The following is an 18,120-nucleotide window of genomic DNA, read 5'->3' on the forward strand; positions in this document are numbered from 1 at the left end:
CAAATCAAAATGACTTGTAGATTCTATCTTATTTTTTTAGGGGTCTTTGAGTAGTTTTGGCTGTCCTAAACTCACTTTGCAGATCAGGCTGGCCTGGAACTCACAGCAATCTGCCTGCCTTTGCCTCCAGAGTGCTGGGATTAAAGGAGTGCACCATAAAGCCTGGCCCAGAGACTATCTTAAAACTTAAAGAATGGCTAAGTTCAAACTCTCAAGTGAGAGCAAATGCTGGGGAAGATGTGGAGAAAGTGAAACACTCCTCCATTGCTGGTGGGAGTGCAAACTTGTGCAACCACTTTGGAAATCAATCTGGTATTTTCTTAGAAAATTGAGAATGGCTCTTCCTGAACATCCAGCTATACCACTCCTGGGCATATATGCAAAAGGTGCCCCATCATACTAAAAGTACACTGGCTGAACTATGTTCACATCAGCTTTATTTATAATACCCAGAATCTGGAAAGAACCTATATGTCCCTCAATGAAAGAATGAATAAAAACTGTGGTACATTTACACAATCAAATACTACTCAGTGATTAAAAACAAGGAAATCATGAAAATTTCAGGCAAATGGATGCAACTAGAAAAGGTAATCCTAAGTGAGGTAATCTAGACCCAGAAAGACACACATGGTATATACTCACTTACAAGTTGATTTTAGCCATATAAATACAGGATAAACATACTATGATGCACAGACACAAATAAGATAAACAACAAGGAGAAACCAAGGGAGGATGCTTAAATCTCACTCAGGAGAAGAAATGGTATAGACTAGACAGAGGTAATGGTTGAAGAGAAGGAATAGTTTAGGAGAGAGCATAGAGAGATATGAAGGCGGAGATCAGACCTGTGGATAACAGGAGCAGAAAGACAGAAGAATTTTATAGAAAAGAGAAACTGGTCAGGAGCATCTCTGTGGCAAGCCAGAGACCTAAGTCAGGGTAGGCTCCTGGTAGGATATAAGAGGGACTCCAGTAGAGACTCTTAGTAGCAAGAGCCATAGAGACTGAAGAGGACACCCTCTAACTAGATAAGTCTCGTAGTAGAAGGAGAATAACACCAGCACATCCACAAAAATTCATCCTGCACACAATATGTGCAGGTATAAATATACAGCAGATAGAACAGAGATTGAGGGGCTATCCAATCAATGCCTGGCCAAACCCAAGACCCACCCCATGGGAGAGAACCAACCCCTGACACTATAAAGGATACTCTGTTGTGTTTGCAGAGAGGACCCTAGCAGTGCCTTGAAACATGCTAAGACTCACAGTCAGACATTGTAGGGGGATATAAAATAGGCCTTATGGAAAAGTGGGGGGACGGATAAAAGGACCTGGAGATGACAGGAGCTCCACAAGAAGACCAATAGAGCCAACTAACCAGGAACCTGAATGCCCTGCTGAGACTGAAGCACCAACCAAGGACTTTGCATGGACTGGGCCTAGGTGCCCTACAAAGATGTAGCTGACAGGCAGCTCAGGCTTCATGTTGGTCCTCTAGTAATGAGAGCAGGGACTGTCTCTGACATGGACTCTCTTGTCAGCTTTTCAACCACCTCCTCCTTGATGAGTTATCTCTCTAGGCCACAAGGGAAGAGGACATGCTCAGTCCTGAAGCAGCTTGATGAGCTGGGGTGTATAGGAAGAGAGACTCCCCTTTTTAGAGGTTTAGTGTGGGTGGAATAGGGGAGAGCTAGGAAAGGTAGGAGTGGCAGCTGAGGAGGGTTGGGGTACAACCAGGCTGTAAATTGAATAAAAAATTAATCAAAAAAAGTAAACTAACTGGTTCACTTAAAAAAGATTTGATAATATTTGTGCAAAAATTAAATGTAAAATTATAAAAAACTAAGAGTACTTGGTTAGATATTCTAGAAAATTCAGGAGGCAATTTTGTTTTCAAAAGAAAAACAAGGCTATTATATATTTATTATATTTGAGATATTTATTATGAGACTTCTTCTCCCATATTCTATACATTAACACTGTCCATCAACAACTCCAACACTATCATCTCTTTTATGTGTAAATTGCTAGCATCACCATTACTACATGGATACACCATGAACAATTAAGAAAATCTCCTAGCATTTATTGAAAATTTATTACCTCATATGCCCCAGATTAGGTGCTTCTTCATCTTCACTGTGCTTGATAATGTAAATAAATATTGAAGCTGATGAATAGGCCTTAAGTAATTTTTCCCCGAGGTCATATGTTAGTAATTAAAACAGGCAGTTTTCAAACCTCAGTTATCTTGTTTCCAATATTTGTTACTTATTTGGATATACAGAGTAGGCACTTCAACTAAAATAATTCTATAATGTAATTGTGGATAATAAAAATGGAAATTAAGGCACTGGCTGTATTCAGATGTATAAATACCACCAATCAGCATTAATTTTAAAAAGTGTTAATTGTTACCTGATCAAATCATCATCATTTCAATTACTAGTCTATGTTTATCAAAAGAATATACATCTTAGGTGTGGTAGTTAGATATGATTCTATAGAAAGATAAGGTAGGATAGTTATATAAGGTCTTCAAAACCCTCAGAGACATGCAGAATATGACATTTAAAATGTTTATTATTTTAAAGATTCACAGAAAATGAGACAGGATAACTCCTGGCAACACCCAGACTACCTCAAAGAGGATGATGAGCATCAAAGAACCTCCTTATGGTGATGGCTTCAAATGTAGCAAACAAACCACTGGACAAAACATCCTTATTTCTACCACAGACAGAGTTCTGAATAAAAAAGGGCAAGCTTGAATGCAGGCAGAATCAATAGCCAAACTCTGCCAAGGGAGGGCAAGCAAGTTCTCAATAGTTCCTGCCTCACAAATATATCTGTCTTATATACTAGGCCAGAAGGCAGAAGAAAATGCTCCAATATTATAGAGAATTTTGGGTAACTATTTTTTATGCAATAAATTTATTCAGATTACAACTCAATTGTTATGTCATCACTTGTATCCTTCCATTCCCCCCTCCCTCCCACTTTCACCCTATTCCCTTCCCCTAGGCCTTAAACCAAGGAGGAACTCCTCCCCCACTATATGGTCATGGGCTATCAAGTGTCATCTTGGTAGCCTGGTAGCAAACTGTCTCTGTCATCTTCTAATTTGGAAAGCTACTAACCTGTACTCCTGGTATACTCAGGTAATCAAGTTTATTCTTTCTCAAGTCTCTGAGGGAGTTGAAGACCAGGTAGCTTAGTTTTACAATGAACCTTAATTGTTTAGAAGATGTTTTTAGGTATAGATAGATGTTTTAAGTTGATAATGACAGAATGCAATGGAGATTGATTTACATTAAGAATTTTAGACACACCAAGATAGGAAAGATGTTTTCTTCAAGGTTGCCAAATACAAATAGCCAAAACACTAAGAATATAACATTTATATAATTCCTGATTGTGTCATGGTAATTCTTGCTTATTATATATATATATATATATATATATATATATATGTATGTATATATATGTATATGTATATGTGTGTGTGATAATATAAATATACATTTAAAAATTTAAAAAGTTTAATGAATAAAAATAAATAAATAAATAAAATTATGAAAAAAGCTATATTTGAAAGAAGATGTCCTATGAGGAGCAACATGATTTTGGAGTTATTCATTCATAGAGCTACAAATCCATGAGAAAAGACAACTGAGAGAAGTCACAAGATAGAGGGGTTTGGCTTATGAGACACTCTCATAGGAATTAGGCAAAGTGGAAACACATCGTGTTAAATGTTCCAGATGATGAACTATAGTTAGATACTGAACAAGGATATTTTAAAAGGAGAATTAACACAAGTACAAAGTTCACAGTCAAATATAATTGATTCAAGTATAGAATAAGAGAAAGACCCTGGCTAACATAAAAATTTCAGGCATAATTTCATGAAGCTTCTTTCATCACATTCCATCCAGTAAACAATTATCAATTACTGAATTTAATTGCTTCAAAGTGCTTCTTCTTTTGCTCTTTGTTCAATTTAAACTCATCATTGTAGCATCCTATATAGCCTATCTATATAATTATGCTGTTCAAAGAAGGACACCCGCAGACCGCATGCTAGTGCTAAGCATAATTATGCCGGGACAAGTATAATTAGACAGCTTAAGGCAAACCATGACATAATGTCACCTTAGTCTTTGACCTGCTAAAGAGATATTTTACTATCCAGTCCGTGTTGAAATCAAAGCCCAGGCACTCTGCAACTACATATAATACTAATAAATATACTTATCTTGGAAAGTTATCAGGAAGAATTATTACTATTCAGTTAAATCAAAGACTCTTGTTCTAAGCATATAATAAAAGTCCCCAATAAATGCTGTGATGTATTTAAATCATCTGTATGTTTCCAGTTTATTCTTTAACCATGGTCAATTAAAATAACTACGGGGAACATGTGACCAAAACAGAATGTAGATTACCAATTATTGTATCACTACACATTCTTTTCTGAAACAAAAGAATCAAAACATAACTTAAAGTCAAATACAATCTCAACCAAGACAGCTGGAAATAAATCTTTGAGGAAAGATTGTCATGGATCAACACATGTTGTTGCTTTTGTATAGGGATGTTTCATAAAACATTCAAGTATTAAGAAGCATATATTCATAAGTGATAATCTTCTATAAATAGGTTTTTAATGTGAAATTAAGTAAATTAGTAAACATGCTAATAGAAAAAATGAATGCCAATTAAAAGACTTAGATGTTTATGTGTGCCATTACAAATTTTTCAGAAAGATTTGTAAGGGATCATAATTATATTTATATTTTTAAAGCCTGCCTTTGGTATATGAAAAGAGTCATAGATGATAAATGTTTGAATAAATCAGACTATGTTATAAATTAGCACTCTGAAAATTGAAATGTATATAATTATGAGTCATGAAGTATTCTTCTTCTGATTATTTTAACTAGTTAAAATGTAATACTAGGCCTATAGAGATGGCTCAGTGTATAAAACACTTGCCATTAAAGCATAGGGACTAGAATTTAAATCCACAAGGCACAAATCAATGGCAGGCATAAAATGTACATCTCTATCACCAGTGCTCTTAATATGAGATCAGAAGCAGAGACAGGCAGCTCCCTGGATGCTTGCTTTTCAGTTGCCTATGGAGTAGTAAGTGAGGCAACGACAATAAGAAAAACAAGAACCTACCTCAAAAAGTGGAATTCAAGAACTGAGATCCACATTTTCCTCTGCCAAACATACACACCCTGTGGCATGCACACATCCATGCTACCACAAAGAATATAGATACATACCATCCACACCCAGATAGACAAATACCACACACAGGAAAATTTAAAAATATGTAAATACAAATCCTTAGATCATAACTCATAATAATTATAGTAGTCTGGCTGTTATGTAAATGACTTATGTAGTTTTTTGACCCCTAAATTAGACATTTAACTCAGCAAAATAGAAGTATTCAAGGTGAAGAAGCCCAAGATATCGTATGGAATTTTCAAATGAAGTTATAAATCCTGAGTGAATGAGTTAAAAGTATCAATTAATATATCCAAATAACTTTTCTAGATTTTTTTCCTTTGCTAAGAACATCTGACATACTATTTTTAGGTATGTAGTCTTCCGTACTTCTATACTCTGGTATATGCAAATTCTAATGTCAAGTGTTCTATACATTCCTGAGCATATGCTACTTAGAAGCAAAAGGCATATTGCAATGTGCTTTCTTAATCGTAAGATTATAATAATGGCTATGGGGTAGAAAATGTACCATCTTATGATTTTCATGCTAGTTCTGCTTTTATGAAATTTTATTGCCATAATTTTAATACATTCACTGATTTATATACTAACTAACTTATATACAATGTCTACTTAAGAACATACACAAAAAGCTCAGTTAAAAATCTAACAGCTTCAAGGTAAGAGTTTATAAATATCAAAGAACAAGAAATCTGTTCTGTAATTACTTCTGATTTAGGATGCAAAGATTGAGACACTCCGTTCTCATAAAGCGGCAGAATGGATCTTACCTATTAGAGGTGTATCTTCAGGAAACTGCTCTTCCCATTACCAAAAGAAAGGCATTTAATGCAAAACTAACCCCCAAACAAACAGGCCCTTTATGAGAAAAAAAACTGGATTTTTTCAGGATTATAATGTACCACAGCTATTCATTACCTGTAGCTTCTTCTTTCAGTTCAGAAAATAGCATTTCAAAAGCCTCTGGTTATTGACATAATGACTTCTTGGGTAAATTTTAAAATGTCTCATTATTTTTCTTACCTTTTAATTGACAGTACAAAATACTAAAACTTTTCAAAATACTATTCAAATATAAATCATGACTCCCATGGAAATGAGTTCTCTTGCTTACAAATGAATTGTGATTTGTAAATCAAGTCATGGAAAAAGATGCTCTCACCTTTTCCTAATTTCCGAATCTACAGTAATCTGCCTTTTCTTTTGGGGAGGTGGTGGTGGAAGTTCCTCTTGGGCATGTTTTACCAGGATTTGTTCCCTTGTGGTCACCATAGTTACCGTTTCCATTACAGTTGTCTGTGTCAGTGATGGCTGAGTTGTGGTGACAGTCTGTGAAATCTGTGAGAAACATTGATAAAAATATCAGACATTGCTCAAAAGACTTTGTAAAGACTACTTGGAGCAGTGAAGGAAAATAATGACAAACTGTTGCAACTTGTTGGTAGATTGATCTTCTGATCAAACCAACACCATATTAAACTTGAATCAAATTATTTTATCTGACTTATGTTGACTGAAACAGTAAAGCTAAGTAAACTCAAAAGCAGATGTATGCAGTAACTCTTGAGTGTACTGGAAAAAATACAGGAAGTAAATAAAGCAAAAAAGAAGAAGGAGAAGGAGGAGGAAGAAGAGGAGGAGGGGGAGGAAAGAAAGAAAGAAAGAAAGAAAGAAAGAAAAGAAAAGAAAAAAGAAAGAAGAATTAGAATGTCACTGTAGCATAAAGACATGTTGATTAAAGTGTTCACAACATTAGAATATATTTTACTAAAGTATCTGAGCACCATTTCTTACACCTGGGACATTGTACATAGATTTTAATAAATTTAAAATTATTTTGTATAAAAAACCACTTGAAGAAAGAAAAACCTGTAAAAATAATTATATTAAATACAGTTTAAACACGCAAGTTTGATTTCATAACTATTTGTTTTATACACATTTAAAAAGAGAATTAGTGGAACTTCAGAATAAAATGCGATTTAATAAAAAAGTGGCATCTTTTATAATTTCAGGAAAAGGCTAATATAAAGGACTTATTAGTCCATAAGCATCTTTGAGTTGTTATTCAAAGGTTTTAGTTTATTTTCTGCATAAGTTATTGAATATATTCAAATACACGAGTTTCTGAATTTATCATTACAGACTTTCATTTTAGAATTACATTCACATTCTGATCAGACATTTTGGAGAGACATAGTTTGCAAATTTGGTCTAATATAATATATGATATACATAATGAAAGTTGTCATCTCTGTATGCAAGATAATACAAGACAGACAGGTTGTAAAATACCTTAATTTTAACTCTCTACTTATCTTCCTCATAGTGTTCAGTATTCACTTTATTATGACTATAAGTAACCTCTGACATTTTAACTACAGCAATTTTGTAACCAAATTATTTGAAAGATTTATTTCTAACAAGGACAAAGGAAGCCTGCATTAGGTCTGCTTTTGGCTTTTAACACAAAAACAGGTATTTGTCTGCAGCCAAGGATTATGTTATGGAACTTCCTGAGAAACATGAGAAGAGTTTAGTATATGATGCCTCCCCAAGTGTTCACTGGCTTTTTCCCATTGGAAGAAATTTGGGAAGAGTCAGGATGTTTATTTCATATTCCAAATTAGTCATAAAAGAATGACATCCTACAGCTAGCTACCATCAGTAAAAATATATTCAATTATACACAAGTAGAACACTAGCCTTTAGACAAAAAACGTTAGAAATATTGAAGAATTCAATTTTGTTAGCTTCTTTACCTAAAACAACCACCACCACAACAACAATAAAGAATAATCCAACAATTTCTTGAGTTGTTTATATACTTTAGATATTAGCCCTTTGTCTGATGTAGGGTTTGTAAAGGGCTTTCCCCAATCTGTGGGCTATTGTTTTGTTCTGCTGTCAGTGTCCTTTGCCTTACAGAAGCTTTTCAGTTTCATGATGTAACATTTATTAATTGTTGACCTTAGAGCCTGGGCTATTGGTGTTCTGTTCAGGAAATTGTCTCCCATGCCAATGAGTTCCAGGCTCTTCCCCACTTTTTATTCTAAAAGATTTAGTGTTTCTGGTTTTATGTTGAGATCTTTAATCCACTTGGACTTTTGTTTTGTACAGGGAGATAAATATGTATCTATTTGCATTTTTTTTTTTACAAATAGCCATCCTGTTACATCAGCACCATTCTTGAAGATGCTGTCTTTTTTACATTGTATGGTTTTGGCTTCTCATCAAAAATCAAATGATCATAGGTGTGTCGATGTATATCTGGTCTTTAATTCTATTCCATTGGTCAAATGGCCTATTTCTATGCCAGTACAATGCTTTTTTTTTTATTACTGTTGCTCTATAATACAACTTGAGATCAGGGATGTCCTCGTTTCTGTCACAGACAGATTTCTGCCTAAAATTGGCAAGCTTAGATGCAGGCAGAGTCAACAGCTGAACTCTTCCCTGACAGAGTAAGCAAATCCTCAGTAGTTCCTCCCTTGCAAATATGTCTGGCAGAGATACTGGGCTAGAAGGCTAAGGATGATGCTCTAATATTTTAGAGTATTGGGTGAAACTGCTAACCTGCATTTCCGGTTCACTTGGGCATTTAAGTTTTATTCCTTCTCAAGTCTCTGATGGGGGTTGAAAACCAGATAGTTTAGTCTTACAATGAAGTTTAGTTTGTTAGAAGATAAGATCTTTCTAGATCAAGATAGATAATTTAAGGTAATAGAGATGAGATATTATAGATATTGACTTTCACTCAGAAATTTAGACCCAGCAAGATAGGACAGAGGTTTACCTCAAGTTTGCCCAATACAAATAGCCAAATCGCTATGAATGTACATTTCTATATCTCATGATTGTCTTGTGGTTCTTCCTGTTGTGTGTGGTTTATTTTATACATGTGTAATAATATAAATGTATGTGTTAAGAAACATAATAAAATAATTTTAAAAATCATTAAACTGATCTTGTTCTTATATGCACCAAGTGCTAGTTTTCTTTTATCCTCTCTAAGCCCTTTAAAAATTCATTATTCAGAGTCATATTTATCTGCTGTACCTAAGATGTATATTCTTGTGATAAAAGTAGACAAGCAATGACATTATCATGATTTAATCTACTAATGTTTAATTTATATAACTTATTTCTCCTAATCAGCTTGATAGCACTTTCAAAGCACTGGAAATAAATCTTGTATTATATTTTAGTTATATGGGTACAATAACTCATATTAGAGTAGAAATATATATGTGTATATATATATATATATATAATGTGTGTGAAGTACAATCTTACATTTGAATTCTATACCACTGTATCTAGAACTTATTTTGCATCTTTATACAAAATTCTATATCAGTGAATTAAAAATATTTTGTGAATGACAATTGAGGCATTAAGTTTAGTAGATTCACTAATCTGCTTTTTATTTTATCACCTCTGTACATTGCTATATTCCCCTTTCTTTCGTTTCAACTACTTTTTCCAAACAGGATGTCAACATGCAGTATGCTGCGAGGAATGCATCCTATCAGGTCTGATCAAATGTCAGTGTCTGGCTCTTTTGTTCTGAAAGCACATAATTTCTCACAAGCATTATACAGTCCTAAAATTATAAGTCTCCTTCAAAAACCCCAGAGACCTGCAGAATATGAACTGTAAAAATGTTTTTATTACTTTAAAAATTCCTGGACAATGAGACAGGTTAACTCCTGGCAACACCCAGCCTACTTCAAAGAAGATGATGAGCATCAAAGAACCTCCTTATGGAGATGGCTTCAAATGTGATAAATTAGTCACTGGTTAAAAGTCCTCATTTCTACTACAGAAGGAATTCTGCCTAAAAAAATGGCAAGCTGGGATGCAGGCAGAATCGACTGCCAAACTCTGCCAAGACAGGGTAAGCAAATCCTCAATACTTCCTGCCTCACAAATATGTCTTTCAGATATATTGGGACAGAAGGCTGAAGAAGATGCTCCAATGTTATAGAGGTTTTGGGGGACCATTCAGGTAGAAAACTGTCTCTGTCATCTTTTCATTTGGAAAGCTATTAACCTGCACTCCCAGCATACTCAGATAATCAAGTTTATTCCTTCTCAAGTCTCTGAGGGAGTTGAAGGCCAGGTAGCTTAGTTTTACAATGAAGCTTACTTGTTTAGGGGTTAAGATGTTTTTAGGTCTAGATAGGTGTTCTAAGTTAATAATGACAAGATGTGATGGAGACTGGTTTACATAAAGAAATTTAGATGTACCAAGATAGGAAAGATGTCTTCTTCAAGGCTCTCAAGTACAAATAGCCAAAACACTAAGAATGCAACACTTATGTAATTACTGATTGTGTCACAGTTCTTCTTGCCATAAGTAATCTTTTATATATGTGTATAATAATATAAATGTATATGTACAAAAATAAAATAATTTTAAAAGTTAGAAAATTCATTATTCAGAATCAATTGCAGAACTATGAAAAGTTTTAATTACATACTTAAATGATAAGTTTTGTCAAGATTAAAACAAAAGATAACCATTTTAAAATTGCATAAAATATAAACTTCAATACAATTATAGCTAACAGAAAAGGACCATTAAATGAGCAATTTAAGTTTGCCTTTAGTCTGAAAGAAAAATATTTTATTAGTATTCCAATACTTTTTTATTGTGATAATTTATCTCACAAGGAAATATTATTTTATGTAAAATAACTAACTGATATAAGAGAATATTTTCCTGAGAAGAGTATCTATATATTCTCTGATTAAAGAAAATATAAAAATTCAAGTTATTTCTTTTAAAGTTATGTCATGTGGGATATTTTAGTATTAACTCTTTGACTACAAAGCTATTTTCTATCATGTTACTAGTTTCTTATTCAATCTTATTATAAAATTGAATAGACTTGCGCACACAGGTTTAAAAGACCATGATTATGGCAACATGATTAACAGTGAAATTGCATTTAAGAATATGCAGAGCCAGGGCAACACATGTTATTGCATCTTTCATTATAGTGTTTGCTATTGTCTCTTGGAGACCTGCTCTTTTCTAAAGGGTGAATGGGGAGCAAGTGTATCTGGGGAGAGGGTAGGTGATAGGGAGCTCTGAGGAGTAGAGGAAAGGAAAACTGTCTTTGGAATATATTGTATGAAACAACATTTTTCAATTTAAAAACTAAAGAATATATATACACAGATGGCTTTATATGAACTTTGCTATAACACTATGATTGACCATAGTATTTCATTTCTTTGGGAATGAAGAAATAAGAAAAGAATCACTAGCTGGTCATGAAAACTAGGCCAGAATTCATTATGTATAATAAATTAATAATTACTCTCCAAACCTAATCCATCTAATCAGACCAAAAAACAATTGGTCATATACTAAGTTCTTTCATGGCTTCTAGTAATTCATTGTAAATGCTTAATTATTCCTTAGAATCATTTCAATATTGACAGGAGAGAGATTATGGAAACCATTTAAGCTAGTATCATGCTTACTTATAGGAGTTATTTTTCCTGTAGATGAAAACTCTTACCTTAGTGTGACAAGAAGACTTTAAATTTATTAAGAACAGGATATTTTGAAATAAGTAAAATGGAATCACCTTCAGGATTTTATGTTATAGCAGGTATTATAATGATCATAATAATATTTGTGGAATGAGATGAATGTTACATGAAAATTATAGCTATGCAAAATAATACATGTGCTAAACATTCAGTAATCAAAGATATTTTTTTATATGTTACATAGCTAGATTTTCCTTCATCAGTTTCTTAACATACAAATTTATTTTGCAGCCAAGATCAGGAACTAAAATGATGTTATGAGTCTTATGAATGTATACTTAGCAACTGTCATATGTAAGGGGAGCCAACGGTAAACTACAACATTAGTTAGGTAAATAAATTCATTTTTAATTGTCACCAACAATAAAGTTTAAAAAACCTTTCTTGAATAAGAACTGACATTGGAATTATGAGAACAATTAGAGTCAAATATTCAAAAGAAATAATTCATAATAATTAAGAAGGTTAATTCTGTGACATAGCCTCTTTAAGTTTCATGCATTTTTTTTTCATTTCAGGTGTCTTTAAATACAAAAATGTTTCAAAAAGGAAAGACGAAGTATGGCCTAGATTCATATTAAATATAGAATTTGAGCAGTTGTGTTAGTCAGCAGCACCTGCAAAATTTCAAAAGCAATGGCATTTAATTTTTCTGATTCACCTGACTTCTACTACATGCCATCCGAGATGGAAGTGACGAAACATTCTATAACTAGTGATTATGAAAGTCATAGGTAGAAAACATTATTTACATGTTGTTTCATTTATTTTCAGTAAGCAATGAAGACTATAGATGGAAAAATATTTTAAATATATGTTAATTGTAAGTGAAGTATATTAACAATGAAAATAAATCTCATTTAAGTAGAAGAGAAATTTTATTTTTATCTGTATCTTCAGTCTGCCTCAGATATTAGTGTACATAAGATAATGTAGAACTTGCTTCACTAACTAATATATTTGTACAGACTTTAAACCAAAAAGGAACATATCACATACTTTAGAGACTAGAAGAGTGCTACAGACATCATTTTGCCTTTTAAAATTTTTATAAATAAATGAGATATTGCAAGTTGTAATTCATCCTAAATCAAACAAAATTCAATGCTCAGAAGATTTTCAATCTCTGTAGGTAATAAAAGGACAGTTCCTATGCTGATATCCAAAGCCATTTCCAGATACTTATTTTCATTGGTGGCGTCAAAATGTTATTTAAGCTACCAAAGTAACTTCAGGTCTAAGCTCACATTTTCTAAGAAAACCTTTAACATACAGAATTATATTCTAATATAAGGTATTGAACCCATACAACTCAATTATAATACAAAGTTTATTCCAATACTTTGAAGTTGCTACTACAGGCTGTTTAGGATAATTAAGTAATACAAGTTAATTATTAGTCGATCATATCATGTTAATATCAACTACCAGTCGATTTTTATCACAAGAATATATATCCCAGATTTAACAGATAGACATGATCCTATAGATAGATAAGGTAAAATAGTTAAGGTCTTCAAAGCCTCAGAGACCTACAGACTATAGCATTTAAAGATGCTTTTAATATTTTAAATATTCTTTGACAGGACAAATTAATTCTTGGCAACACCTAGCTTATCTCAAGAAGATGATGAACATCAAAGTACCTCCTTATGGAGATGGATTGAAATGTGGCAAACAAGCCACTGGACAAAACGTCTTTCTTTCTGCCAGACAGATTTCTGCATAAAAATGGGCAAGCTTGAATGCAGGCAGAGTCGATGGCCAAACTCTGCCAATACTTCCTCAATACTCCCTGCCTCACAGATATGTCTGCCCGATATATTGGGCCAGAAGGCTGAAGAGAGTTTTGGGTGACTGTTGAGGCAACCAACTGTCTCTGTCTTTTTTTTTTTCCTTTTCCTTCTCATTTCAGAAGTTGCTAATCTGCACTTCCTGTTCACTCAATTAAGTTTCATTCTTTTTCAAGTCTCAGATGGGGTTGAAGACCAGGTAGGTTAGTCTTACTATTAACCTTAGTTGTTTAGGGGTTAAGATTTTTTAGGTCTAGATGTTTTCTGTTGACGGAGATGAGATATGATAGATATTGATTCTCATTCAGAATTTTAGAATCACCAAGATAGGAAAGATGCTTTCTACAAGGCTGCCAAGTACAATTAGCCAAAACACCATGCGTATAACATTCACATAATCCCTGATTGTTTTGTGGTTCTTCTTGCTGTATGTAATTTTTAATTTATGTGTAATAGTATAAATGTATATGCCAAAAAAATAAAATCTTTAGAAGAAAAAAAAGATCTTCCTGGTATTAGTGCTAGGAGCCAAACATAAGGCCTCTGCAGGATATGTTATATTTCATAATTAAAATCAAGATAACAATATAATCATTAGGGTCATAGCATTTTGAAAACACATTTCATATCAACATGCATATTTATAAAGCTATTTGCTGAAAAAGTAATCATTAGAGTTTCACAAAAGTGAATCTAGGCTATGTGTCTTTTCTTCTCTGCTTCCACTGTAATTAATCACACCACAAAGAGTTGCTATCCTTCCAACGTTTTGGAACAGAATATATTTCTTCTTTCCTAGACTGAGTTTTCATCAAGTTTAGCATCCCTACATCTTCAGGCTCAGGTATTCTTCAAGCCAAAGCTAACTTTAAAATGCAACAGAGAAGATCTTACAGCTGAGGGACTTTTTTTCACCTCTTAAGTTTATGCTTAATGGGAATTTGAATAACATGCATTACTTTATCTGCATTATAGATAGATTGATGCAAAATGGTAAATATATAACAAATTTGAACAACCAGTTCTATTGAGTTGTTAGTATTTCAAACATAAGGAATTAATCTAAGTACCAAGTTTACAAGAAAATAGATGTGGTAATCCATGTGCAATACATATTTTTATTATGTTTCCTTTTTATGATATAACTTTATATTATTACACATGAATGAAATAAATCACATGCAGCATGAAGAAACATGAGTTAATCATGAGTTATAGAAATGTTACATTCATAGTGATTTTGCTATTTGTATTGTGCAAACTTGAAGTAAACCTCTTTCCTATCTTGTTAGGCCTAAATTTTTGAATGAAAATCAATATCTATCATATCTAATCTCTATTAACATAAAAAATCTATCTTGATCTAAAAACATCTTATTTTTAAGGAAAACAGAACAATTTTTTATTTTATTAATTTATTCATATTACATCTCAATGGTTATTCCATCCCTTGTATCCTCCCATTCCTCCCTCCCTCCCATTTTCCTAGAAACCTACAAGAAGAACATTATGATAGGCAGATCTGGGCCCAGGGGCCCCGCTCAAACTATGGCACCAGCCAAGGACAATACAAGCAGTAAACTTCAAACCCCTACCCAGATCTAGCCAATGGATAGGACATTCTCCACAGTTGAGTGGAGAATGGGGACTGACTTTCACACGTACTCTGGTGCCTCATATTTGACCACGTCCTCTTGAGGGGAAGACCTGGTGGCACTCAGAGGAAGGATAGCAGGCTACCAAGAAGAGACTTGATTCCCTATGATGTAAAAACATCTTAACCTTCATCCAACTAGCTTAATTGTAAGACTAAGCTATCTGGTCTTCAACCCCATTATAGACTTGAGAAGGAATAGAAGTTAAATGCCTGAATGAACCAGAAGTATTCTCTATAATGCTGGAGCATCATCTTTGGCCTTCTAGCCCAGTATGTATGACAGACATATTTGTGAGGCAAGAACTGTTGAGAACTGATGCAACAGTTCTTTAAGGTCAAAATACCTAAAAGCTTTGGTCTGAAAAGCAGTCAAAGTCATAGCTACACGATGTTATTTATGTGAGCATAATCACTTTTCTTATAATCTCTCTCAGAATTTCATATTTCACCATAATGAATTTGAACTATTACCAAACTGTGCTCATTCTTACAGCAATGACTTAAAAGAATATTTCTTACAATACTGCATTCAGTATAAGTTACTGAGACTTATTTACTTTCCCTGTAACAGGAAAAAAAATGTACAAATTTGAAGGGCAATCTTTAAAGTTGTCTTAACTGCAAATTTCTTAGAATATTTACAAACTTTGATCAAGCTAAATTTGAGGTTAGATAAAAAGCAATTAACTTTCATATCCAAGTCATTATTACTTTGTTCCTGTCTTTAATTCCCCTTTCTTTGTGTAGATCTCTTTCTATATTCTTACAAACTAATAATTCCAAGCAGAGATTTAAATTAACTCTGTGATTGCATTGTTTGTGAAAATTTTGAGGAAAAACAAAGACATGAATATATGAGCTGCTTAATCATATTGTTATTATGGGATAAAGGCAAAATATTTTGGCAAATTAGATTTCTAAAAGTGTATTTGTGAAAAGGGTATCTTCTAAACTAATTTTTTCAAATAATTCCAATATCTACAATATTGTATCTAATAATTTTATTGTCATAATAATTTACAGAACCAATGAGAAAATAAAGGAATCACTTACAGAAAATCATTTCTGATTTAAAATTTTTCAAATTTACTAATGACTCATGGTTTTAGATACTTACAATATTGCAAAACAGCCATAGACAGGACATATACAATAAAATATCATTTAAAAAGTCATGATTTTCCACCTAATTTACCTAATGGAAACTAATGATTTTTTATATATAATGATGACGTGACAAATGGTGTGTACATATATATTCCTCATATTTTAAATGTGAATTTCAGTTTGACAGGAAAATATAAGTGTAATTGAAAATCATGTATGGTAGCTGATTTGTGTTTCTGGATACAGATACAATATCTCTAGATTTCTTTTTTCATCTTTCAACAAATATTTGTTAGTTTTACAAATCAGTTATCAAGTCCCAAGAAGAAAAAATTTCTTATGCCTAATTTACAAAAGAAGAAATATCTGTCTGAAATGCATTAAATATTGGCCCTCAGTATATTATTAGTACTATGTATTTGATATAATTTGCTATGAATTATGATAAATTTTTGAGAATCATTATGATTAATAGTAAGGAGAATAAGTATGTTAAATATTATCATATAATAATTTTGAAACCTATTTTTCATACCATTATCTAACTACAAAGCAAAATACAGTAAAATACCAATATTTCTGAAAATTAGTAAAATAGCAAAAACTCACAACACAAATTTCTATTTCATGGTAAGTGTAACTTAGATATTTTTGTAACATAAATTTTATATATTTGTGTGACTTAGCCACACTGATGATTTTATCTCATCAGTGTTTAACATAAAGTCTAATAATTAGATAATGCATTAAAAAGGGAGCTTGCAGAAGAAGTGCAGCCTTTCAACCCAGTCTTACTCCTGCCAATTATTTTCAATGGATAATTTCATTATTTCCTAAATCATACTTTGTGTTAAAGTTGTCTGATAGTTCATGGTTCTCCAAATCTATGATGGAAGATTGGACAGTAATGATACAGTTTCCATCCTATTTAATTTAATTACTCCAGCACTAGGTTTTCTATTCTTGAGGAAACCATCAGTTCATTCAATTAGTACTCATACATCTGCATCTTCACAATTTTCCAATACTAGGATAAGCAAAGGAACTATGTTTTTAGTTCAACTGAACACTGGGAAATGACTAAACTAGTTGCATTGTTTGGGAAAAATAGAATGTTTGTCTTATTGTAGTTCTCAAAAATCTTCAGCATACTTTACAATATAATAATTAATATCACTTACTTGTGCTGAACTCTTATCAAGTTTTTGGGCTAAATTATCCCAACGCTGTGCAAAGTTTTCCATCCAGATTTCCATCTTTTGAGTCACTGACTTATTTTTCAGTGCTGATACGAGATCTTGGTTGAGTGAGCTTAGTTTTTCCATTGTTTTCTTTTTCTTTTCTAGGTCTATTTTTAAAGTCTGTAAAAACAAGAACAATCATGGAATTAATTCTATGTCTTAAAATATTGTAATTCAATCATCTTTGCTTATATTTGCTCCTTTGTATAGCTGAAAAATGTTCTAAATGTAGCTGCACAGTTACAAATATCCATAAAACTCCAGGTAGAAAGTTATAATTTAAATACACCCTATTCGAAGGCTGAAAACTAACTCAAGAACATCTGATATAGAATAACCTTCTAAAGGCTAACTTCAATGCATTTGAAGGAATGCCAAATGAAAAGTCACAGTCACCTCAGAAGGAAATCAACATGTACAAACTTTTTTTAACACTTGAAGGTAAGATGTGTGGCTCTTTGATACTACAGAAATT

General features: G+C 32.8%; 1 protein-coding gene across 10 annotated transcripts in view; it reads right to left on the reverse strand.

Annotated features, from left to right (window-relative positions):
* DMD (dystrophin) overlaps positions 1 to 18,120 on the reverse strand; it is a gene marked incomplete at its 3' end in the record, with an annotated part of 2,106,393 nt that overhangs the window by 1,372,826 nt on the left and 715,447 nt on the right. For all 10 annotated transcript variants that reach the window (XM_084788839.1, XM_084788837.1, XM_084788840.1 and 7 more), the window contains 2 exons: positions 17,586 to 17,765; positions 6,440 to 6,615 (listed from right to left, as the gene is read on the reverse strand). In XM_084788839.1, the coding sequence (XP_084644965.1) occupies positions 6,440 to 6,615; positions 17,586 to 17,765 (356 nt within the window). The remainder of the gene's footprint in view (positions 1 to 6,439; positions 6,616 to 17,585; positions 17,766 to 18,120) is intronic.

The sequence above is a fragment of the Acomys minous genome (genome assembly GCF_964271855.1).
Source record: "Acomys minous genome assembly, chromosome: 7".
NCBI classification, from domain to species: Eukaryota; Metazoa; Chordata; class Mammalia; order Rodentia; family Muridae; genus Acomys; species Acomys minous.